This window comes from Podarcis pityusensis, assembly GCF_964106645.2.
Source record: "Podarcis pityusensis genome assembly, chromosome: Z".
NCBI lineage: Eukaryota > Metazoa > Chordata > Lepidosauria > Squamata > Lacertidae > Podarcis > Podarcis pityusensis.
In genome coordinates this window covers 13,261,361-13,287,223 of record NC_138044.1, presented here as the reverse complement: position 1 = coordinate 13,287,223, position 25,863 = coordinate 13,261,361, and the positions used below count along the sequence as shown (strand labels likewise).

The 25,863-nt window shown below is 48.0% G+C and overlaps 2 protein-coding genes across 2 annotated transcripts in view; both read left to right on the top strand.

Moving 5' to 3' along the window:
* LOC308467888 (FK506-binding protein 15-like) overlaps positions 1-18,882 on the top strand; it is a 49,038-nt gene extending 30,156 nt beyond the window's left edge. Inside the window, exons 20-24 of the mRNA XM_080989567.1 lie at positions 13,754-13,786; positions 14,651-14,822; positions 15,721-15,854; positions 16,560-16,661; positions 17,826-18,882. Coding sequence (XP_080845693.1) covers positions 13,754-13,786; positions 14,651-14,822; positions 15,721-15,854; positions 16,560-16,661; positions 17,826-18,497 — 1,113 coding nt within the window. The 3' untranslated portion in view covers positions 18,498-18,882. The remainder of the gene's footprint in view (positions 1-13,753; positions 13,787-14,650; positions 14,823-15,720; positions 15,855-16,559; positions 16,662-17,825) is intronic.
* LOC308467921 (FK506-binding protein 15-like) lies at positions 110-8,737 on the top strand. The gene is made up of 4 exons (XM_080989680.1): positions 110-257; positions 4,590-4,699; positions 7,226-7,295; positions 8,597-8,737. Exons 1-3 carry the CDS (start codon positions 115-117, stop codon positions 7,243-7,245), a joined length of 273 nt encoding a protein of 90 aa, XP_080845806.1. The 5' UTR covers positions 110-114; the 3' UTR covers positions 7,246-7,295; positions 8,597-8,737.
* Positions 18,883-25,863: the final 6,981 nt, after the last annotated feature.

The window sequence follows — 25,863 nt, the reverse complement described above, 5'->3', positions numbered from 1 at the left end:
AGCTGATTGCTCGTGTTGCCCTGGACGCGTTTCTTCCCTCCGCGTGCAAGTTTGGCCCGTTTGGGGACCGCGAATGCCGCCGGCCGCTTTGGCTTGCAGTCCAGCGCTTGCGCCATGGCCGAGAAGTTGCAGCCGCGCACTTTGCTGCTCTCGCCTCCCGGCTTGGGCTTAGCCGAGGGGCGCGGGGAGCGAGGGGCCGTCAGGATGTTGGGGGACATGGATGAAGAAGACGAGGCCTTCCAGCTTCCGACGGGAGGGTGAGAATGCGGCGCCTCTCTGCGTGGGGGGAGATGCGGGGTGTGCGAGTGTCTTTGGGTCCGCGTGAGGGGGCGGGGCTGTGTGAGGGGACTAGAGCTGTATGTGGGGCTGGGGCAGCATGTGGGGCTGGGACTGTATGTGGGGCTGGGGCAGCATGTGGGACTAGAACTGTATGTGGGGCTGGGGCTGCATGTGGGGCTGGGGCAGCATGTGGGGCTGCGGCTGTATGTGGGGCTGGGGTGGGGGTGCAGGCTTGCGAAGGGTGATTCCGAGCACATGCAAAGGGCTTTGTCTGCAATTACGTGCTGTTATGCGCTAAGAGGAGAGGTAAAGTTCCGCAGAGCTAGGCGTCTTTGAAACCAGCAAGGTTCCCTCTCTCTCTGTCTCTGTCTCTCTTTCTTTCTTTTTCTTTTTCTTTCTCTCTCTCTGCCTCACAGCGTTGCTGGTGAAGATGAAATGGGCGTGGTTTCGTCCAGCTAAGGATGAAATGGGGGGCGCTGGCTTGCATCCGACTAAGCTATGCGTTGGTTATGCCCGCCCATTTCAGTGGACCTACTCTGAGCTGAAACCGAAGTGCCTTGTGTTTTCACTGTTTCTTACATGCTTAGCTTTGGAGCATGCAGTGGCTAAAAAGTTCGCCTCTCATGATGATTGGGTGCGGGAGGCAGGGACCCTGCTGCAGAAATCGTAACCTCCGCAACCCCAGACCGCTACACCACTGGTGATGAGACTACGCTTGCATTACAATCCAGAGGGCCAAAGGAACCCCACACCTTTTGTAGAGTGAGGGAATACATTATGTTTTAGTAGTGGTTGGGAATTAGGAAGTTCAGCCCAAGGGTTAATGGGGAAAGGAGGATTATTCTTAAAAAGCAAGACTTATTGGGGAGTAGACTCCACTGAATTCAACTGAACTTCCCCATGAATGTACATAGGGTTGATTTTCATACAAATGCCTGTTGCCTCTGCTGTGGTGAAATATTTTCCCTTTTCCTAATTCTAGCTTTCTGTTTCCACTTCTTCTGTGCTGATGTTACACTGAGAGAGAGTCACAAAGTGAGCTTCATCTCCAAGTGGGGGTCTGTACCCTGATTTCCCAGGTCACAATTTGGCATTCTAACTCCTGCCCTAAAGTGGGTGCCAGTAACAGGACTGAATGGAGGTGTTTTGTGGTCTTATATTCCTTTTACAGAAGGAACCCTAAGAAAGATTTCTAGTGCCCTTTACACTGTGACATTTTAGGTGTTCAAAATGAGGGCACTGCACTGCTGCTTTTGGCAACGCTGGCAGTGAGCAAACGTCAGAGAGACATATAGCCAGTGGGAGTTGTAGTTCAGAAATTTATGGAGAACTGTAGGTGCCACCCCCCGATATTCAAAATATAGTCCGGCCCCCCACAAGGTTTGGGGGACAGTGGACTGCCCCCCTGCTTAAAAAGTTTGCTGACCCCTGATCTATGTCTTCCCAGAATGTCACTCTCCCCAGAAGGAGAAGCCAAGCTCACAATCTCTGTTCCGCTCGCTTCTTTTGGGAGCCCCTTAAACATGCATGTTGCCACGTGGTTTTTCTCTAGCTGGAATCCTGTAAGAACTGCTTAGGGATGATACGGGATAGATTTTCATATCTCTCACAAGGTCATGCAGCCATTCCAGAGGATTGTTGTTGTACAAACGCAGAATTGCCTTTGGAAACTTTAGCTGTTTAATTCACCCCCCCACTGCCCACGCCTTACTTTGCTGATGCTTCAGGATGGAAAAGAGAGGGGAGGGGTAATGACACGAGAAAACAGCAGCCAACATTGAATGGGTGGGAGCTGGAGAACTGACTGGGGCACTTGAACCCACGGCGAATAGAGTACCTTTGGCAGGCAGTCCACGGGTTTGTTTCATCGGGACCATCTGTTTGGGGTGCTGTCAGGCATTTAAAATGGGCACTTCACCCCTTGGTATAGCATGAAGTTTGGGGCTAAGTCTGGAAATTTAATGTTTGAAGATACTTGGTCTTAGTGTTTGTTCGTTTGTTTTAATCTGCAAGTTTCTAGCTCTCAGGACTGCAGGGAAGTGGGCTAGGATGTGGGGTAACTGGTAAGTTTTAGCTCCCAGAACAACCCTGAGATGAGATACTTCTGAATGTCTGTAGGAAAAACCACTTGTATTCAGCCAGGTTTATTCCCTCTCCCCACCTTCCTGACAGTGAATTGTCCTGTGTGGGGAAAAGTAAACCACAAGGGCAGGGCTTGTATCTTTTCAATAATGGATTCCTTTACAATTTTATTTTTGTTTACAGTGGTACCTTGGTTCTGAAACTTAATCAGTTCCGGACGTCTGTTCCAAAACCAAAGTGTTCCAAAACCAAGGTGTGCTTTCCCATAACTAGACTATTAAAAACTGGCAGTGATTTACCCATTGCCATTGGAGGGACGAGGGTGCGTGATGGGGGAGTTCCAGCGGGGGAGGGGGGTTGGAAAGGAAGGCGACTATTCTGGACAACAGCCACACGAGAAATATGTAAAATAACTAAGCAATTATTAGACATCACCCCAGAATTGGCCCTACTAAACATCTTCCAAGAAAGCAATGCCCATTTACACGACAAAGAACTCATAACCCACCTATTTTCAGCAGCCAGAAACACCATAACCAGACACTGGAGAGACCTGTCAGGAGTAAGCATGGACCAATGGTACCAAATAGTATGGGAAACAGCCCTACTAGAAAAAATAACCAATAAACTGAAACTGACACGGGGACAAACAGAAGAAGACACCTTTACCCCGGTATGGCTCCCCTTTATCACGTACACAGCCCAACAAGACAATGACAATAATCCACCAACAGCATATAAATCAATGTGGCTAACCTGATCTAAAACACCCACCCACCCCACTCACACATAAAAACAAAGATCACCACAGCCAATCACAAATAAACAACCACATCCTAAGCCAACCCCAACCTCTCTCACCACCAAAGGAACACAAGTGAACAGCACAAGCAACGCTGACACCAAACCCTACATACATTAAGCATAATAGAAACATCGCCACCTGACCACACCCCTACCCATCTTCCCCCCCTCCACCCTTTTTTTTCTCCCCCTAATGTCTCAACAAATGAAACAGATTTGTAAAAATGTTACATGGGAAAAATACGAGAAACATTACACATACTTCTGTAAAACAAGAAAATCTTTAATTAAAAAAAATAAATAAAAATGTGGGAAGCCCAGGTCAGGCAACAAGCGAGAGAGCATTGGAAGTGTGGCACTCAAAACGAAAATGCCCCCCCCCCCAAACGAAGTACGTTCAGATTCCAAAAAAGATTTGAAAACCTGAACACTTATTTCTGGGTTTGAAGTGTTCGGGTTCCAAGTAGTTTGTGAACTAAGCTGTTCAAAAACCAAGGTACCACTGTACTAGGTTCTATAAAAGCTTGGGTGCAATAATTGGGCAACAGCCTTTTCAGTTTTAGGGACTTTGTAGTTTAGACAAAAAGCAAGAAAGAGATAATATGATAGAAGTTTATCAAATTAGGCATGGCATGGAGAAAGTGGATAGGGAACAGTTTCTCTCCCTCTTGTGAACATCCGATGAAGCTGAATGTTGGAAGACCTTCAGGAAAAGCAAAAGAAAGTACTTTCTCACATCATGCACAGTTAAACTACAGAACTCTCCCGCAGGAGGCAGGAATGGCCACCAACTTGGGTGACTTTAAAAGAGGATTAGAAAAATTCAGGGAGGAGAAGGCTAGTGATGTTTAGTCACCGTGGCTGTGCTCACCAAGTTGGTGGCAGCAGGGCTTCTGAACAACTGTTGCTGGAAGCCACAGGAGGGGAGAGGCCTCTTGTGCTTGGGTTCTGTTGGCTACTGTAAGAACAGAATGCTGGACTCGCTGGGCCTTTGGCCAGATCCTGCAGGCTTTTCTTTTCTTCTTAAGAGAGGTTATAGAAACTAATAGGAAAAGGAAGGGATTGTCTCCAACTAAGTTCTGCTTAGAGAAGACTCACAATGTGTCTACTCCTTTAGGTAAAGGGTAAAGGGGCCCCTGACCATTAGGTCCAGTCGTGACCGACTCTGGGGTTGCGGCGCTCATCTCGCTTTATTGGCCGAGGGAGCCGGCGTACAGGTTCCGGGTCATGTGGCCAGCATCCTAATCACTGACAGGATTCTAGTTTTTGAATCCATTACTCTCTGGTCTTTGGGGAAGGCTGCAACAAAATCGCCAACCTGCAGTGAAACATGAGCATCTTTGTGCTTGCAGATACATGTCTTGTTCCCACCCGCTTGCCTCTCTGTGTGAATGAAGTGAATGGTTACTTTTCTCTCTGCCCAGGACCAGGCTGGCCTCTCTCTTTGGACAGGATCAGACAACTACAGAATCTGGAAATGTGCTCTTCCAATACATGTCACCCAAGCAGCCTAAAAAAGGTCAACTAGCTACTGGTAAGTAAACTGTTCACAATGCCTAGGAACATAAGTCGAGCCCTTGTGGACCATCTAGTCCAACCTTTGGTTCTGAAGCCCCACAGAATCAACTGGGTTGGTCAACTCCTGAGTAGTGCTGGGGAGAGACCCCTGACCTGGGGCCCCAGAAAGGTGCTGGTGGTCTGTATTCACCACACTGAGGTAGATGGACCCAGTGGTTTGACGCCATACAAGGCAACTTCCTGTTCTGAAATCATATTTTGAGAAGGGCATTATATGAAGAATGGGAGAGAAGTAAAAAATCAGTAGTGACCAAAACACCATGGTGGCTGTCACCAATGGAATCTATGACAGTTCATAGGAAAAATATGAACAGTGATTGGTTAACATACAAGGATTTAGTAGAGGAAATAAGTAGCAACCCGAAAATAAAGCACCTAAGAGAACTGAAACAGAAGGGAATAACCTGGCTGGAATATTATCAACTAAAAGCCGCCAAACTATTTTTGAATTGGCAAAGAAAGGAGGAGGATATCAAAGAAATTACAGTAAAATGGGAGAGGGACCTGGGACATATGATCAAACCCAGGATTTGGAATGAATAATGGACTAAAAAAATCATGGCTTGCTTCCTTATAAGGGAAAATCTTATGAAAATGTACTATAGATGGTACTTGACCCCCGTAAAAATAGCAAAAATAAATAAATCATATAATAACAAGTGCAGGAGATGTAAAGAACGGTTAGGAACATACTACCATATGTGATGGTCCTGTCTAGAGATATAAAGATTTTGGAATATGATTTATGAAGAGATAAAGAGATTGATAAAAACTACATTTAGCAATAATCCGGAAGAATTTTTACTAGGAATGGTTTCAGATAATATTCCCAAAAACAAAACCAGGTTATTTATGTATGCAATGTCAGCAGCAAGGGTTATAGTGGCAAAACACTGGAAAGATAAAAATACACCCACTAAAGATGAATGGGTAGTCAAATTGTGCGAGTACTTGGAGCTCGTGAAGCTGACAGATGCAATAAGAGATAAACCTAAAAAGATGGCGAAAGAAGAATGGGAATGTTTAAATAATTATCTAGGGGATAAGGGTACATCAATAAAGACCTGGTTATGTTTAGAATGATACCACATAGGGAAATGTTCCCTGATACCAAGATGAGGGATTCTATGGAATGCAGATAGAGAGAATTGATAAGAATAATGATCTGTTGTGATCTTGACGGAAGCGTACAATGGACGAGCCTTCTTGTATTTTGGCTCATTTCCCCCCCCTTCCCCCCCTTTTTTTCTTTTCCCTCCTTCTCCTCCTTTCCTCTTTTTTCCCTTCCCCATAATGGCTTATGTTCTATGCCATGTACTTTGATATTTTTTGTAGTTTTTTAGCTTTTTCCATTATTGTTATTAATAATTTTTCTTTTGTAATTTTGGTTGTTTATATTTATCTGTATTTGTTTAAGGCAAGATAAAAGTATTAAAAGGAAAAAAAAAGTCAACTTCCTGTTTTCCATTAATCTGAGCAACTGGCTCAGACAAGGTCGCTAACTTGGCCTGATGTTTGCAAGCAATGTTCTGTTTGCAACAGAGCACTTACCCTTCTCATGTGCTGCTCCAGCTGCAGGTCTGTCTACCCAGAAGCATCCTCCTGCAGCTGCTCCTGCAGCCGCAGCTGCTCCTGCGTCCACTGCAGCAGTGCATTCAGTTTTCTTCGCTACAGTTGTTCATGCATATTTGTTGTGAGTACTACAGTAGGGGGGATGAGCTGCAGTGTGTTCTTGCTACCCAAATCCTGTGCTCACATCTTTTGCAATCATCTCTCCATCTTGCCTGGCTTGTTCAGAAAGAGGTGGAACTGAACAACAGTGGGGGGTGGTCGATTAGGGCGAATGGGGCACTGCCAACTCAACCTCAGCCTGCCCCCACCTGCCTGTTGTTGTTTTTTTACTTCCAGCCAATCAGGCTGTGGATATCATTGACTCTGGCTCGATGTGCTGTTGATTTCCTTGCCTTATGCTACACCAGTGAAAGCAGGTCCAGTAGGAAGGTACCCCCTCATTCTGCCCTCAGCTGGCTCCCACCTGCCTGCCTTCTTACGTCCAACCGATCCAGAGGGCAGGACTTCCTGTCAGCTTCCTCTACCCCCTCAGTCTCTATGCTGCCATGGTAGAACACAGCAAGGAGGAGGATGGGGACAGCCCTAGACTTAGCTGGCCCTTCTTGTCGTGGGCTCTGGTGCCACCTAGAGTTGGGCTCCCTGCATTCACCCCAATGAGGCACCAGCCAACACTGAACTGAAATGAGGATAGAGACCTCCTGGGATGGGGAGCTTGTGGGCTGATAAAATGTTGCTGGGCTGCTACCGCTCACCCCCCACATCGCCACTCTCCGCTGGCCAGATGGCCTGGGCTGATGGGAGTCAAACAACCCCTGGGAAGTCTTTGTAAAGAGCTGCTTAATATAACCCATGGGGTTGGCATGGTGGCAACAATTGTGGGAAGCTAAGAGGTGTTCTCTTCTCATTCCAGTACCAATGGGAAATATGTGAAACATGGCAAGTATGGAGCAGCTGTAGTGGGCAGCAATGCAACCAAGGAGGTAAGAGGAGGAGGTGTGGTGTCTTGAAGTAGTCTGGCTTTCTGCCAACCTGCTGGCCTTCAGATGTTTGGGACTACAGCTGCTGTTGGTCCTAAACATCTGGAGGATACCGGGTTGATGTAGGTTGGGCTGAGGAAATGCTTCCCTTTCTCTGAATCCTGGTTTCCTGATGATGTCCTACTCTGGAAAAAGCAAAGGTGCTGTTTTGGCTCCTGTCTCTTTCTGCCCAATCAGCTCACAAGGGTTATAGCTCCCATTTTTCTTATTCTGACCTCACTTCTCTAGAAAAAGTATTCGTAGCAGGGAAGGGGCTGTCGCTCAGTAACACAGCATCCACTTTGCAGACAGAAGCTCCCAAATCCAATCACTAGCTCCTCTGGGTAGGGCTGGGGACACTGCTGACAGTCAGAGTATGCAGTCCTGAGCTAGAGAGACTAGTGGTTTTATTCAGTCAAAGGCCCTGTGCTCTTATTTAACTAGAACCACGTGGACTAGAATCTTGACAAAAGAAGGGCCTAGGGGGTATTGTGTGCAGAGTGGATAGAGGAAAGTGAGATGGTAACTTTGTCATGGCTTAAAAAAATCAATAAACGTTTCCCACCACACTCAAAAAAGGAAGGGGGTTTCAGCAGCTTATGTTGGAAAAGGGATTCAGTTTTTCCAGCCTCTGTCCTTTTCAGCCCAGTCAGCCAGCTCTTCAGTGGTTTGTTCTGCCCCACTTTGCTATGAAAGGATTCGCAGGTGTTTTACAAGCAATGGATAAAATATGTCAGGAAACATACGCGTTTATTCCAGGAAGACTCTGGTATGATTGCCTTGTCCCACTCCCCTGCTGCAGGTGAGGGTGGTGGGGACAGGATAAAACACTGGGCTGTCATTCCCGTTTAGCTGATTGGGCGGAAAAGGACAGATTTCACCCCTTGGTTTCTCCAGGTGTAGGGAGCCTTTGGTCCTCCAGATGTCGCTGAACGACAGCTCCCATCACCCCTCTCCACTGGCCATGCTGGCAAGAGTCAATGGGTGTTGTAGCTCAGCAGTAAAGGCTCCCCACACCTGCTCCATTGTAACGAAGTCATTCCACATGTAATTAAGCCAGGCACCTGCAAGCAAAGCAATTCCTATGATGAACACCTCTGATGTATTTATATGTTAATATGTCATTTGGCTGTTGGGGTGCTGTGGAAATGCTGCCTGGTATAAGAAGAGCTCCAGGTGCTTTTGAAAACAGCCAGCCCCGTAGTTTTTGATTCCTCACTTTTGCTCTTGTTTTCTTCTGTCCTTCCGTCTCTTGTGGAATCCAGTACAAAGTGCTTCTTTATATCAGCCAGCTGCAGCAGATTGCGACCGCCAGCATCCATGCTTGCTTTGTATTCACGGTAAGCTTTGGTGTTAAGACCTGCAAGGACCATGGCATAGGCTGAGGATACACGATGCAACGCATCTTGCTGAAGCTAAGCAGAAATCTTTGGTGGTTTGAAATGCACATTGGATATGAGGTCTCAGCTGTGGTCAATAAATTTCAGTGGGTCTGCTTTCAGTAGGGCTAATGCTTGTTGCAACCCATTAGATTTGAGTAATGTTAGATCCAAGGGGCCCCTCTATGGTTAAAACGCTTACCTAGAGGTAACAAAGTAAAATAGATGACATTCTGCCCTCTGTCCTACTGTAGCTTACATCACTTGGGGTAGCCCTCCACCCCGAAATCCTATAGCATTTTTCCATTTCTAAACATGACACTCTACATATGTTGATGTTTGTGTGTGTGCTCAGAGTAGACTCACTGAAATTAATGCACCAACGTTCATCATGTCCATCAATTTTCATGGGTCTGCTCTGAGTAGGGCTAACATTGGGACACAATCCAAAGTCTTTAGCAAGACCCATCAGGAAGAAAGTTGCTTTGAGCAGAGGCTGTCTGCTGCTCAGAATTCCACTTTCTCTTTTCTCTTTCTGCAGGTGCATCCCAAAAACTACTGCACATTTTATGATGATCAGAGGCAGATTTGGTCCATCATGTTTGAATCAGAAATGGCAGCTGTGGACTTCAGCAAGCAGGTGCCAGAGGCGTACACTGCATTGTGGGGTGGGGGGTGGCTCTCCTGCAGACACTGAACTAGTGTTCATGGGAGGTCAGCTCTCTTGCATCAGTCACCAGAAGCTTTCTCTGCCAACCACTAAGAAGCATCCAGGGAGGGCAAGGAATGGTGGTGTAGCCAGTTGGGGCCTTTCAGGCCCCTGGGGTCTTCAGCCAGTGCTGCATTGGGCCAGATTGCATAGGTGCGGATGACAATGGTAGCTAATGACACAAATGGCTTGGTTCTTCCTCTTCACAGCTGTGCATTGCCAAGTATAACAGCAACCGTTCTCCTGACTCAGTGCTGTGCCAGGATCTTGTTCTCGGAGACGGCCAAGGTGTGGCGACTGGAGATGTCCTGGAGATCACTTTTACAGGCTGGCTGTTCCAGAACGGTAGTCTTGGGCAGGTGAGACCTAGCAGAGGGGGTGTCTGGGGATGATGGGGGTTGAAGTCTCTAGCAGCACTGCATGGCCACAGCTTTCCCACTCCTGGTTTATAGATTGCATACAGCCCTTTTCTCCCACAACCCCATCCTTTTGCCTTTCAATAACATTGCAAGGAAATGAAACAGGAGAGGGACTTGGTGAGGCTCACCCAGCTTGCTTCACAGCTCAATGTGCATTTGACCCCAACCCCAATGAGCTCTAGCCAGTGCTTTTCCATGGGGCTTGCATTGGTTGCTCTCCAGAGGTGGGGCCTTGCCCAGCCTTGCCGCCCTTTCTCAACTGGGGATGCCAGGGAGGGAACCCAGGACCTTCTTCCTGGGAAGCACATGCTCTTAGGCCCTGAGCTTCACCTGTCTCCAAGGTGTAGATCCTATTTCTCAACCTCATTTTACCCAATCTGTAACATGGGAGGCACCGCTAGGTAGGGGATTCAACATAGAAAGCTGCCTTGCACTGCATCAGGCCACAGGTCTAGGTTGGCATCGCCCACATTGACTGGCAGTAGCTCTCCAGGCTTCCAAGCAAAAGCCTTTCCCTGACCTTACTTGGAGATGCCAGGGTTGAACCTGGAACCTTCTGCCTGCAAAACAGGTGCTGTGTCCCTGAGCTGTGCCCCGTCCTTCAATACTCATTGCTGTTGGCTCAGCAGTGGGAGTAGTGGAACATGAACCTGTTACCTTCTGCATTAAAAGTAATTTCACCCCATCGACCTTCCACTTTTGGAACAGGTTTTTGCCTCGAATGTAAATAAAGAGAAGCTGCTCCGTCTGAAGCTAGGCTCTGGCAAAGTCATCAAGGTAAGATGGCGCTATCTTCCCACCGCAGTGTAAGGATTCTTTCTTCCACTTCCACATCTAAGCAGAGTTCAGCAGCCCGGGCTGTGTGGAAGGTTGAATAGCAGTGATGTTTTTTGAGCTGATCAAATGGCTTCCTCAAGAACCGGAGGCAGGTAGCTGTCCCATGGCAGCTACGCCTGCCATGATCTGCTGGAGTGGGAGGCCTCCTCTGTGGCCTGGAAGAAAAATGTCCTGGACCTCCAATGTTGCCTCTTGCTGTCCTGGATGAGAGACAGAGGAGGGAGTGTGAGTGGGTCTCTAAAGTAGCCTATTGTACAAAGGTAAAAATTACATTCATTGCCCCTCCCACTTTCCCCTCTAGCCCCGCCCACTTTTGGCATGCTCCTCCCCACCAAGAAGGTTGCCCCGGAGGGAATGGTTTTCATCCCTGCTTTCAACTACTTTCCTCAAGACTTCAAGAGAACTGTCAGTATTCCTGTGCCCTGCTCTCAACCAGCCTTTACCAACCTGACAAACACACACACAGATCCTGTGGACTCCAACTGCCATCATCCCCAGCCAGCGCCTGCTGATTGGAGTTGGAGTCCAAGGTATCTGGACGACGTCAGGTTGGCGACGGCTGTGTGGTTCTGGCACTTAGCGAAGGCGGTCACCCAAACTTGTTTTTTTCTTGGTTCTCCATTTCTGGAACTTGAAGGCCTGGGAAGATGGAATGATTGGCATGAAGAGAGGAGGGAGGCGGTTCCTCCTCATCCCACCAGCATTGGCTTACAGGCCTTTGGCAGAAGCTGAACGCATTCCTCCGGACTCAACTCTGGCCTTTGACGTGGAAGTCAAACGGGTGAGTGTGTCTTCCTCCCAACATGTTAGCGACCAAGAGAACCTCAGAAGGTTGTTGGGTGGTCGGTCTACAGCCTGGATAAAGTTCTACAAATGGAGGCAGTGGTTGCCTTGACCAGACTCCATGATGCCCCTCTTTTGCTCCCTTAGGTGTGGTTTGCAAAGGGCGCTGACTCCGCCGGACAGAACCTGGGCCCCAGGGACTCCCTCACACCTTCACCAGCGCCACAATCAGAAAGCCCCGCTACAGACCCAGCATGGCTGACTCCTCCTACTCCCGCTCCAAAGCCAGGGTGAGAAATAAATTGAGGGTGCTCTTAGCTTTTAAGCCTTCCATTCTCCCAGGTGTCACATCCTAACTCTGCAGTAAACAAGTTGCCACCTCTGTGTTTGAGACTTTTGGCCTTCACCTCAGCTGCATAACTCAGGCCCCATCTGCACTGTACCACCTTGGGTGGATGAAGTCCGGTATACAAATTCAATAAATCATATATTCCAAGTAGCGCCATGCCATTTTCAACAGCTGTGGCTTCCTCCAAAGAACCTGGCAGGGGCCACATTCCAGGGCTGGGCTGGGGCTCCAGTGGACAGAGCAACAGATGCTGCTCCTGCCTTCTGTGCAGCCAGAAAATACACCATGTGGGGCTTCTTTCTGCACACACCTCTCCCTGTCCAGGGAAGCAAGGTGCACTGTCACAGTTCAAGGACACATTCCAGCCAGGCTAAAGCTCCCTTGGGGAGGTCATGAGGTGGGGTTGGTGAGGGGCTTGGCCGAGGCAGAGTCCCAAAGGTCAGTTGAGTATCCTACCCCTTAATAGACTCTTCCTACTGTGCTCAGGTTTGTTAACTCCCTTCCTTCCATACTTCAGGGAGCCTAAATCTCAGGTGGCCTGGCTCAATCCCCAGGCACCCCAAGGCTGCTGCCAGTCAAAGTGGACAGTACTGGGCTGGATGTACAAATAGAGGAATACAGGAATATAGCCAGTGTGGGGTTCCAGTTAAGAGGGTCTGTCAGAGTAAGATCTGGGAGACCATGGTTCCAATCCCCACTCTGCCATGAAGGTGACCTTGGGCCAGTCACTCTCTCCCAGCCTAACCTACCTCACAGGCTTGTTGTGAAGATAAAAAAGGGAGGAAAACTATATACCAGTATTTGAGCTCCTTGGAGGAAAGATGGAACATAAAATAAGAACTATTAGGATTCTGATATAAAGGATAGAATCTCTCCTAGGGTGGCTTTTGAAAAGTGAGATCTACGTATGATACTGCCTTGATTTCTTTTTTTACATGAGAGGATGGAAAGTATCAAATCAAGCAAACATTCACGTGTGCAAAAAACAATTCTTCCCCAGCTATGTGGAGCAGAGCAACCTGATATTTGAGCAGAGCAACAGCTCATTGCAGAGGACCATGAAGCACACCCAGGCAAGAGTCCTACATGCTGAACAGGAGAAGGTAAGCCCTGGCAGTGTGACAGCCACAACAGGAGGGCCAAGTGACTGAGGCTGTGGGGAGGGCAAGTGCTATCCCAGGATCCCATCCTTGAGTTCACAATCGCTAGTGCAGGTCACTATTCCCCTTTGCCTGCAGGCCAGAAAGAAGTTACGTTTCTGAGCAGCAGCAGCAACAAAATAGAACAAACGATTGGCTAGGTATACATGCACATACAAGTAAAAGATTCATAAGCTTCAGGTAATCCTTTGAAAGGCACCTCAGGTTGGCATGATGTGAGCAAGCACAGTGAACGTCCCCCTCACTTCCTCCTATGCAGCCAAGAAGAAGGGTGTGAGAGTTTCCACTTCTAGGTAACTGCTGCTTCCTCTGTTGTCTGGACTGAGAACAGCCATTAATGTTAAGCAGAATTAGTTTCTGAAGTTAGCTTATTGAAACAAACATTTGAAGTTGGTGTGTTTGATATTAACCATAGTTGATGTTAGCGTTAGCTGCAGCTCGTAGTACCAGGCAACACAGCAAACCATGGCTAGGCATAAGTGTCAGGGTTCCTGGTCGCATGAGAGGAGGAGATGTAAGGGGAGAGGATGCAAGTCCAGGTTTGCTGTGGCCTGTTCTTCCTTGGGCATCAGCGTGCAAACCCCGCCATTAAGGGATCTTCCATGCATCTTACTCTGAGGCCGCTGGGATTTTGAGTGATATAATCAGCCCTTGGAACACAGAATAAGCAGAGTGTGCTTAACCCCAGAATGCCATTGCCTCTTTTGATAAAACTTTCTCCCCTCTTGCTGTTCTTGCTTCTGGTGGTGTTAACTCTCCTCTCCTTGTTGCCGCTTTTCTCTCTAGCACATGCCTCCACTGGATCAGGGGTGGGACCAGGTGAGGCATTGTCTTTGGGTGTCCTGACTACATGAGCACTTCCTTCCCTCCCTCATACTTTTCCAGGTCACCATTTCATACTTTTAGCAGGCGAAAACCTCACGCCTTCTGCAGGTGTCTCTCGTTGCGAAGCCTCTCTGTGCCTTGGCATCCCAGCTTCAGTGACAATGGGTTTTCCTAAATCAGGGGTGGGGGGACTCCAGGCCCCTGGACCAAAGGCCACCTTCCAGGCCTATGTGTCTGGCCCTCAAAACTCCTTCCAAGCCATGCACCCTTACCAGTCCTACTTTGCACCTCCTTGAGTGCTTTTGCCTGGCTGGATCAGGCCCAAAGCCCGTCTTATTCTCACAACCAGATGTCCCAAAAGAGAATCCTACAAGCAGGATCTGCGCTCACCCCACTTGCAGTTCCCAGGAACAGCATGCTGCCTCCAACGGTGGAGGGAGACCTTGTGGCTGGTGGCTGTAGATAGCTTTTCCTGCCCCATTGTTTTGTCTAATCTGCTGCTAAAGCCATCCCACTTGGTGGCCTTCATTCCATCTTGTGGGAGAGAGCTCTGCTGTGTGAAGATGTCCTTTCTTATGTCTGTCCTGAATTTTCTGGGAAAATATTTTCTACTCTCCATTTTATGCACCTTTGTCGTGCATGCTTTTTCCTGAACTAACTAAAAAGCCCAAGGCTTCTGCCTCCCCCTGCTCCTCATAGCCTTGCCAGTAGACCAGTTCTGCAGGGTGTTTCCTGGGAGACTCATTCTTAGCATTTGGGAGCCTCCAAAAGCACAGCTCTTGCATCCTCCCAGGAAAGGTCTTGTGGGCTCTCCTTCCCCATATGTTCTCCTGTCTCTTCTGCTCCTTTGCGTTGCAGGTCAGGGTCACCAAGGAGCTAGCGGAAGCCACGGTGCAGATCTCCCAGCTCCAGCTGGAGCTGGCCCGTCATCAGAAGCAGGAGATGAATCTCCACTCCCAACTGAATGAAGCCCTGACAGAGTTGGAGAGGCAGAAAGCCCAGGTCAACCGACTCCGTGCACAGCTGGCAGGTAAGGGAAGCTGAGAGGAGGCGCTGAAATGGCAGAAGAGCACTATCCAAGCACATGCAGAGTAGTTTTATCATCCTAGGAAATTCTTTAGCTTGCTGGTAGGGAGCCTGTGGCCCTCCAAGTATTACTGGCCTTCACCTCCCATGAGCCCCAGCAAGCGTAGCCAGGGATGATGGGCGCTGGAGTCCAGCAACCTCTGGAGGTCCTGCTCCTTAGGGCCTCCTGCAGTGTAGCTGTTAAAGACTCAGACACAGTGTCTCCAAAAAGACTCTTGACTTTAATTCCATCTGTTTAAAAAAGGCAAACTTCTGATCTCTACAAACTTGATTGATTGTATTTCTATGCTGTTTTTTGTTGAAATGAATCTCCAGCTTACAAACAATAACATAATGTAACATAATAGAAAATGGGTTTGTGCATATTCTGCACCTTCCTTGCGCTGCATGCAAGAGCAGAGCGGTGTAAGAGTAAGAGTGAGAAGAAACATGTGATATGTCTTTAAAGTTACACGGAGGCCCCATCCACACTATACAGCATTATCATGCCACTGCAGTCAGGCATGGCTTTCTCCCAAGGAATCCTGGGAAGTGTGGTTTTTTCCAGCTGCCAATAGTTGTGTTGAAGTGGAGAGCCCTGCTTAAGCGGCCATTTCCAGCATAGTTTAACAGCCTGGGAATTGTACCTGGGGGTGGTGGCACACCGGGGGTCCCACCACCTCTCAGCACCCTTAAGAGAATGTTCTCAGTTCCCAGAATGTCTTGTGGAAAGCTGTGAGTGTTTAAAGCATATAGTGCAGATGGCACTGTACTTAGGCTTAGCTACAGCAGTGGATGGAAACAGGGACATGCACTGTGGCGCAGGCTTCATCTGTCACTGGCTCTCTGCCCCACCTCCACAGAACTTGAGGAGTTGTCTGACTTGAAACGCAGATACCAGGAGGTGAACCTGATTGCGATGCAGTTGGAGGAGAAGGTGGCAGGCCTGGACGTAGAGCTGGCTTATCACCGTGTTCAAATTGAGAATCTGGATAAGGTAGTGCCCAGGGGTGACAAAAGTCATCACCAAGGCCAGAAGTGGCTTCCTGGATGACTCTGAGATCCTTAGGATTATCCCAGTGCCCCCACCACACACCCAGCTTTGCACCCTTGACTGTTCTTTGCCTCCCTAGAAGATGCCCTTGAACCTGACCATGCTGCTTCTTTCATTCTTAAATGGAGGATTGAAAGGGACAAGTGGGGAAATTAATGTGTGTTGCTCCACCTACTTTTACTCTTGGCAGGCGGGCCCCAAGAGGTCAGTCAGTGGAGGCTAGTCTATTAGGCAAACAGGGCACTGCCCTCACCCAGCCACCACTTGCTTGCCTTCTTCCTTACAGCCAATCAGGATGTGGCTCTGCCTGTCATTGGGCTCCTTGCCTTATGCCCCACCCACCTCAATGGGCAGGAGCCACCTGTCCTTGGAACACCTCTGCTCACTCTGCTGGGTTCTCATGTCTGCCGTAGGTCTCTCTGCTTACTGTTTATTACAAGGGCTCCTGAACTGTGGTCACACAATGCAATGCCATCCATCTCTTGGCACATGGATGCTATCCAGATAATGTATGTTCGTTGTAAAATAAATGAATAAATGAAATCATCACCACATTTGGCTGTCCAGAAGCTCTTGAAAGCTCACTGTCCTTTCTGGTGTTGCTTCCCTGCCTTCTGACTCTTTGGCATCATCCTGGACCACGTGAAGAAGCTCATGAACAAGGTCTTCCAGTCCCTGCGGGGCCAGTTCAACTTGGAGGAGTCCTATACCGGCCAGGAGGTCCTGGGTATCGTCCTGAACACCATCAAGGTACAGCCCAGGGCAGATGGATCCTGACACCTGAATAAGATGCAGATTGAGTGAACTGGTCTATCATTTCTCTTCCTTTTTGTATGGTTCCAAATGTCATGAGTTTGGGTGCCAGAGTTTTGGGTGCAAGATGCCCATAACTACTGGGTTTAGTAAGTGTTAGAATTTAATCACTGCTTGGAGAGTGAAACTGAAAGTCAGACGCTTAACAGCTGGACTCAGCTTCCTGTGTTGAGGAGATCGCTTGAGAGGTGGGCCATTAGAGAACTAATGATGATGATGATGATAATTATTATTATTATTATTATTATTATTATTATTATTATTATTATTCTTTTGTTTATACCCAGCCACTCTGGGTGGCTTCCAACACATATATAAAACATAGTCAAACATTAAACATCTTTAAAAAATGGAACACTTCACCAATTTGCAGAGGCCATGCTAACCTCTTTATCAATCCAATTTTAGTATACAGTATGTGCTGCGGACAGAGAGATGGGCCATCAGCAAGACAGACACTCTACCAGCCAGCAGATGGGTGAAGCCCCACCCAGAGCTTTGAGATAGTGAGTTTGAAGAGAGTGCCAAAGTTTTGGTTAGGAGGAAGTTTTAGGATTTCAGTTGGCTATGGTGTGATCAAAAGAAAAAAGGCTTTAAGTCTGTTAAATGCAGCAAGCTGGAGAGGCAGGATCAGAGCACAATGCAGACTGACAGTTTGAATTAGAGGTTGCAGCAATGGGAAAAACGGGACTCTCTTGGAGTGTATGCTGGGAGCCCCCTCCATTACAGGCTCAGGTGTAAATAAACTATATATCATTATGACACCACAGTCTACACTGTGCCTCATTTCCAAAGGAAACACAGACTAAGTGCCTAGACCCCTGCAGTCTTGCACCAGTCAGAGACTGGGGTGGCATTTAGCCCCATATTACTAATCATGGGAGCGGCAAAGAGGGTGAAGCCCAGCTCTCTAGAAATAACAGGTTGTATCTAAGGTACTACAAAGTGAAAGTCACTTAGCTGTGCCTGTGTGGCTGAGTAGGGATTCAAACCCTGGTCTCCTGAGTCCTGGCTAGAGACCAACCATTACACAGTACTTTCATCAGGGGCTGCAGTCTTTTTTTGTGGCAAATAATCCCCCCTCCCCTCTACTTGTTCCAGACAACAACTCTGCAGCTGCTGGAGAGTCAGGAGGAGCAAAGGGGGAGCAGCAGCACCGAGGAGGAAGGACCTGCGGAAAGGAAGCAGCCAAGTGCCGCACCCCTGTATGGGGATCCCCACAGCAACTCTCTCCGAGAACCAGCACCAGTGGCATCCCCCGCTCCTTTGGCTAATCTGAAGGAAAGCTCAAGCAGTCCTCCATTCACGGCTCTCGAAGGAGCCCAAGACAGTCTGCTTTTTGCAGCTCCTGAGGCTTATTCTTCGGAAGCACCGGTTGAACAAACTCGTGCAGCCTCTGCTCAAACTGCAAGGCCGCCTCTCAGGCTCTCTGCCAGTACTGAGAAGGAGAGGCCAAGCACTCAGGGTGAAATGGACACAATAGACACCGCCATTCTGGCACCTCCAAATTCAGCGGCGGGTGAGATGGCCCCTGCAATGGAGGGGCCCACAACGGGTCCAGAGGGCAAGGAGGAGAGTGGGGCAAGTCAGCACACCGCTGGCCCCACCTCTCAAGCTGCTGTAGCCGACAAGCAGCAGGACTTGGCTGGAGCCTCACAGCCAAGACCAGCGTCCAGCCCCATGGAAGCAGATTCCAGGTCTGTGCCAGGGCGGGAGGGGGACGGGAACTGTACCTATGATGGGTCTTATGGTACTCAGTGCCTTGTGTTCTGATCTGGGGCTGATCTGGATGGAGATGGGGTTTTTCTGTGAGCCTCCCCAGATTGCTCATTTGGGCTGAGGTCGTCTTGACTCGTGGTTTTTGAGGCTGCTGGCAGGAAGTGGGGTGACACACTCTATCGCTCTCTCGGTAGCAAATGTCAATTTGGCACTTTGTCTGGCTTCAAAGAACTGACTATTTAATTCACCACTGCCGAACACACCTGTACCCTACACACTTTTGACCCAGCTGCTGCTGGGAGTAGCAGTGGGTATCACCTTGAACAGCTCCTCCCTGTGGAAACCAAACTTAACCTATTGCCATAGCTCACTCACCTCCAGTTTTGAACCTTGACAAAACTGGATCTTGAAAATAATAATAAAGTGCAATTAAAATAAATTAACCCTGTTGCCTCAGTTCTTTCACTTTAGCAAGGCAAGAAGGGGAGGGGTATTTGCATGATTATGTATGCCAAAAACCCACTCACCATTTATAGGGCACCTTAGGTGCTTCACATACATACACCTGATACAGTAAGAATTAACACCAGTCCTGTGAGGGAGACCAGTATTAGTAATCTCTAATTAGTAATTGCAGATGGGGAGGCTGAAACAGAGAGTGGCTTGCCTAAAGGTTGAATGTTGAACTCAGGATAGGCACAAGGCAGTGCCTTGGTCCTCATCTCGACTTGGGAGGCCGTCAATGTAGCACCTGCAATGCAGGAAGCCATGGCCACTGCAATCTCCCCCACAATCCAGCCTCTGCATAAAGATTTCCCGGGAAGGAGAGCCCACCCCATCCTGAGGCAGGTAGTCCCACCACTGAACAGCTAATACAACTTGAAGATTCTCCCAGTTGAGCTGTAAGCTGTCTGCTACCTCTGATCGCTGGCTCTAGTCTTTCCTACTAGAACAACCAGAACCAATCTGCTGCAGCTTCTGTGATTGAAGGGGAAGCTCTGGCTCCCAGGGGCCACCTGCAGTCCTCCTTCTGATCCCCTTGAATCTCCTCAGTACACCCCCCTCACTGGCTCTACTTCATACATTCACTGAGCTGGGATTTTGTTTGCCAGCCTGGAATGAGGCCTGATGTTTAGATAGATTCCACAAAGCAGCTTTTACAGCATGTGAAAGATTACATAAAATGCAAAAGTGAACACTTTTTATTTATTACATTACAGTTCTATCCCACCTTCCAAAGGAGCCCAGTACAGCAGACAACAAGGCAATAAACTGACACACAAAAATTTAGAACACCTAAAAACATTTTTTGTATTAGCCACCTCTCCTCAAGATATCAACAGGAGTGTTTCAGTACCTCCTGGAATGCTGATGATCAGGGAGGCAGGCAAACCTCACACTGGGGATAGAGCAATTTTGTGGAGCCCCTTTCCTGAAATTAAGGAGTCCGTAAGAACTGGCCTGACACACCCCTGTAGTCACAACCTGCATTTAAAGCACTCTGATGCAGCAACAGTTATTTCTGGGAACTGTAGGAGACCCGTTGTTCTGTTCACAGTGCAACAGTGGGCAGAGTTCCCTGTGAAAAAGGGGTTTGTTGCAAAACAGCCAGGCAATTGAAGCTCTTTCAGGGATCTCCTAACTGCTTCCTGTGGGAATGGGTACCATAGTTTAAGGATGTGCTGTGTAAAGTAGTACTTTCTTTTGTATGTCTTGAATCTGTTGACATTTGGCTGTATTGGGTGCCTATGACTTCTAGTATTATGAGACAGGGAGAAAAATTTTGTCACCTCTTACTTGCCTTTTCCCTACATGAAAAACTTGCAAATGCTGCAACTTTTAATGGCAGTTTCCAGTTCCTGCCTTCAGCTGTTCATTAGGGCTTGCAAACCCTGGTACGATACATATACCTAGACAGATGGTCAGATAGCTGTAGGTCAAGAGATCATGGCAGGGATGAAATGGCCTCTCCTATCAAATGCTGCCATAGGCTACACTCAACCTGGGCTTGTCACATCACCAAAACACCAAGCCTGGGTAGGAGTTGCTTGATTACAAAGCCGGTTCCCTCTCCTGCTGCTTAGAATCTGGACCCAGATCACCTTTTCTTGTTCGCTATGCTGTATCTTGGAATTGGGGCCAGCCCAAGACATTTTGGCATCTGAAGTGAACCACAAATAGTGCCACCCCCTGGCCAGGGAAGAAGGGGTGAGTGAAGTTCTGCATCAGGAATAAGAAGTGGAATAAAGATCTACCTTTGGGACAAGTGAGGGAATCAAAGCAATCTTACCCAACTGCTGAAGCAGGACTCAAAGGCCATCATGGGCAGGAAAGGGACACTTTCTGAATCACGTTGGCTGGGTGCAGAGTGCAGGAGACCCCAGAGAGCAGGAAGGAGTGAGCCATAGCTGTTGCTCTCACCACAGCAGCAGCAGTGGGAGATTCATTCCTTGAAGGTTGAATCTGCTGCCTCTGTGGATCCTGATGCCCTAAGCGGTTGCCTCACTTTGCCTCCTGGGCAAACCAGCACTGTTTGGAATGTCTGGGATTATGATGCTGCCGATTCACTCAATATTTTCCCTCAATAGCTGTCTGTCTTTGCTTCTTGGTAGATGAAAGCAAAGCACTTTGGAAGCCAGCTGGGCTCTTTACAATATGCCTTGTATGACCCATGCAGCTAGATCAAAGCTGGGTTTGCTGTCAGCACCTTGGTGCCATTGCAAAGAAAGTCTGCAATCCTAAGCGTACTGTCAGCACCTAATGCATGGTAAACCAACAGGGCTTGTTTTGAGTAAAACCATTAGGGATGGGGCTGCTGGATAAAACTTCTCTAAACCCCCAAGTAATTCTAAACCACAATCCTGAGAAAGAATTGGATTTAAAAAAAAGAAATGTTGCTGGAAAGCTGCATACAGATGCCTAAACTACTATTGTTATTTTTATTAATTAAATGTATCCCTCTCCTTTTGGCAACTCAGAGCAGCTTAGAGAATGACTTGCATACAAACCCTATACGTATGTTAAAACCAGGGGGGAAAGAAAAATACAGTACATTAAACCATCAAGCCATTGATAGTTAAAAGCCAAAGGCCTGGTTAAAAAGGAACGTTTTTGCCTGGCACCTGAAGAGATGTAAATATGGTACCACGCAGGCATCTCTGGGGAGAATTGTCTCTGTGTACCAAGACCCACAAAGTGCCTCTTCCTCTTGGCAGAGAACATGTCTTCCCCAGGCTGCCTTCCCAGCCTCCCTACTTGAAGAAGACCAGTGCAAAGAAGACTGAGACAATGAGGAGAATGATGGTCACGGCGAAGCAAAGCCTCAAGTTCTCCACAGACGCAGGAGCCTCAGAGTCTCGGGAGGAGGCTCTGTGGGGAAGCTCTACCAAGACAGGGTTCTGCACTTCCTGCACATGGAACCAACTCTGGAAGCCCGGCACTGAATGGAAACCCGTTGCTGGATACACCGGCACAATGCCACTGACAGTGAAGACAGGAGAGCCGGTCCGGTAGTTTAACTCCATGTCCAGAGTCAGGACTGAGTCACTGAGAGGCAGGTCCAAGGCACCCGGGGAGTCTTTGCTGTCTCCCAGTTCCTCTCTGTCCTCCAACTTCCACTCTCTCTGAGGAGCTATCTCACGCAGAAGGGCTTCATCGTTCCTCAAGGCCTGGAGCCCCGCTTCCGGCACAAGGGTCACCATGCGGCAAAATGGGCAGACCACGAAGGAGAAGGCCGTGTTCTGGCAAACCAGTTTCCTCAGGCAGGCTAGGCAGAGCGAGTGGCAGCACCACAGCAACTTTGGCACTTGCCCACTCGAAGCCTCCTTGTAGGCCTCGTAGCAAATCCCACATTCTACCATACGTGCTTCTGGCCGCAAATCAATGGCAGGAAGCAAAAGCGCCATCTCCTCTCTTTTCTACTGCCTTTGAGATGGTTTCTTTGCCAGCTCCCCTGCTTCAGGATTCTGACTGAGAACCCCAAGACCACAAAGCCAGAGACCCCTGAGACTGAGGAGCCCTCTGCCTGTCTATCAGCTCAAATAGTTTGGTAACCAGGGACAGACTCCTTCCAGGTGGCTTTCAAAGACTTCTGACCCAGCTAAATACCAAGGGCAGTGCCCCAGTGTGCTAATTGAGGGCTGCTGGCTGGCAGATAAGGGCGGGATCTTTGTATTCTAAAGCGACACCAAGGCTGAACTTTAATCCTTAATTGATGACTTGTTAACAGAAACCGGCTTGTTTTGTTTGTGAAGGGATCTCTCTCCATGGAGCTGGGGTGGGGTCAGTGCTGGGAACTGGCTGTGAGGCATGCCAGCCTAGGAATATCATTCATTGCTGTTGTAAACAAAAATTGCCCTTTTCCCTTATGGGGTAATCCAAGAGCCCATATAGAGTCCTTACATAGGTTCCCTATTGGTAGGAGAAAATAACAGAGGCCAACCAGAGAATATTGAGAAGCAAAGCAGCTAGTAAGCTTGATCTTTATTGATCTGTTGCAACAGAGTGCTCCCCTCACACGCAGGAAAGGAGGAGGAACCCAGAACAATGGCACACAAGGCCTTATAAAGACTTTTGAAATTGCCACCCTGTAGATCCAGACCACTCCCAAAAACATCATACATACATCACAGAAGGGGTGTAACCTAAGACCACCCTTCAGATACATCATACCTACATCACAAAAAAGGTGGTCTAAAACAGAAAATTTGAATGTTGTTTTTCTCCTGTCCTTGTTTATCTCCTGTCTGGCAGGTTACTTGATTGGATTGCCTGGGGAGCCTGGCCATTCTTTTGTAGTGATAAATACTTAGTTCCTGGGCCATGCCACAGGCTCACACCCTATTCATATCTTAAATGTGCCCTTAAGACAGGATTTGTGAGGAAAGAGACAATGGGGAGGTTTCCCACTTTGACCTTGTAAAGAAAACATTTACTCAGTTTAGGAATCAAAATGGTTCCAGGTGGTCTTCCTGTGCTGATCTATGTATGTGCTTGGTTGGTACACTTAGGAACATTACCATATATCTAACACCATAAAATTCCTATCACATTGCTTCACAGATTTTAAAAAAACAAGAGCACGCTACTTCCTTCAACCACATGCCCTCCAACATTTCTCCGATGAAAATAGGGACTTCCCATTCCATAATGATAATTTTACTATTTATACCCCACACATCTTACTGGGTTGCCCCAGCCACTCTGAACAGCTTCCAACATATATAAAAGCATCATAAAACATTAAACAAACTTCCCTATACTGTAGCACCCTGCTTGTGGTTAACGCTTAGCTGGAATGAAATATTCAACGCAGCAATAGAGAAATTAAAATAATAATTTATTTGTCAGACAAATAAATGAGAGACACAGTGGTATATGGATACCAAAGCTCTGCCCACTCCAGCCCTGATGGCCAGCACTTACCGTATTTTTTGCTCTATAAGACTCACTTTTTCCCTCCTAAAAAGTAAGGGGAAATGTGTGTGCGTCTTATGGAGCGAATGCAGGCTGTGCACCTATCCCAGAAGCCAGAACAGCAAGAGGGATTGCTGCTTTCACTGCATAGCGATCCCTCTTGCTGTTCTGGCTTCTGAGAATTTTTTTTTCTTCCTTGTTTTCCTCCTCCAAAAAGGAAATCATTAAACAATATATCCTCTCCTACCTCCCTGAACATTCCTACACATTCCTGGTAAATATGGACACTTGGAGGTTCTGCAACCAGTACTATTTTTCTAGAAAAAGATGTGCCAGAACTCACCGTGAACACCTCCCTCATTCTCTTAGAATGGCAATGGTGCCCAGAGGCAGAGCTAGCTGCTCCAGCACCTGGAGCGGTGCACATGCTGTGCACCCTGGAGCAGGGCTAGCCGCCCACAGGGATGGAGCGAAGCGTCCCAGGGAGGCGGCGCAGAGATGTCACCCCCCCTCAGGGATGACCATAGCTGTCAACTTTTCCCTTTTTTAAAGGGAAATCCTATTTGGAATAATAGGATTTCCCTTAAAAAAATGGAAAAGTTGACAGCTATGGGGATGACACCTGGGGCAAGCCACACCCACTGCACCCCCCTTCCTCTGCCAGTGATAGCGCCCACCTGAGATGTGTCGGAACTGAATTCCAGCAAGTTCCAGCTGAAAAAAGCCCTGCTTCCAACATAATTATTGTACAAAAGAGCTTCACAGCTTTTATCTCTCTCTTTCACACACCCCACCTGTCACACACTCCAAACTTACATAACAGCAAAGGTTATTCCCCAGGGTTGCCAGTTCAGACCCTGCCATTTCAGGTGTAACAGGGAGTCTTTGGAGCACCCCACAATCACCTAACCCTGACTTCTATAAGTTCAGGTCGAGCGTCACAAGCAAGAGACTTTAGCCAGGTGATAGAAACAAAACAGCAGCCAGTAGGCCTGATCTTTCTTGTTGCAACAAGACTTCCCACTGCCACAAAGACAAAGCAGCCAGAAGCCCCCATCAATTGTTACATCCATATTTTAAAGTTTCCCATAATACATCTCAGGATGCATCATCAAGACATCATAGATCTGTCACAGAAAAGGTGTGGTCTCGGGTAGAACCTGAGATCCAGGCATACCCCTGTCACGCAAATATAGTCGTTGACACTTACTCCCATCCCAGTACAAAGGAAAGTATTTACAGCTCCTTGGTCCCTGAGTCAAATCAAATACACCCCTCTGTCTTGTCTGGCTTCATCCCACTATAGGATGGATAGGCATTGTGATCGAGGTGCCCAAACCTGAGATGCAAAGGCAGTCCCTGGTGATGTCACGAGGTGTGCCCTGGAGATGGAGGTCAATTGAGAGAGGAGAGCAGAGGAAGGCAGGTGGGGACAGACTGAGAGCAGGCTGAGGTTGGTGGGGCAGTGTGCCATTCGGCCTCATGAACCAGTTTCAACTGCTGGAAAGTTAAATCACATCGATTGGGCACAAGCAACGAGGAGCATTCCAGGCAAAATAAGACACACCCCTTAAGTAAGCATTATTCTTTTGTGGCTGACAGGACGACCTTTCCCAGCTGCAACTGTTGTACTCACTGGCTTGGCTGGAGGACAACTTTAGCATCTTTGTGTAAACAGCAGTGAGGACCTGAGGCAAAGGGCAGTTGGTGGTGCTTGGCACCTGAAAAAAGAGGACAGTCCAGCTTCCCAACCAAGCGTGAAAAACTGGGAGAACGTGGTCAAGCAACTTTGATGCAGCTTCCCAACCCCTCCCAAAAGCTGGGAGTCAAGATTTAACAGCTTTTAAATGAAATTGACAAGACACTGGCTTTTTCTGCCATCTATTAATTCCAACTCTGGGGAGTCCAACTCTCCCTCCCACCCCACCCCCACACTTTTTCTATGTCATGCTGGAGGAATATGTTGACTTGATTGATATTTTGGGAAATGGTTTGCCCATTTGCC

Excerpts from the sequence above, each read along its gene's own strand:
- LOC308467921 (XM_080989680.1), top strand. The coding sequence starts at position 115 with ATGGCCGAGAAGTTGCAGCCGCGCACTTTGCTGCTCTCGCCTCCCGGC. Across the intron at positions 258-4,589 it reads TTCCAGCTTCCGACGGGAGG|GACCAGGCTGGCCTCTCTCT; the intron begins GTGAGAATGCGG and ends CTCTCTGCCCAG. Across the intron at positions 4,700-7,225 it reads AAAAGGTCAACTAGCTACTG|TACCAATGGGAAATATGTGA; the intron begins GTAAGTAAACTG and ends TTCTCATTCCAG.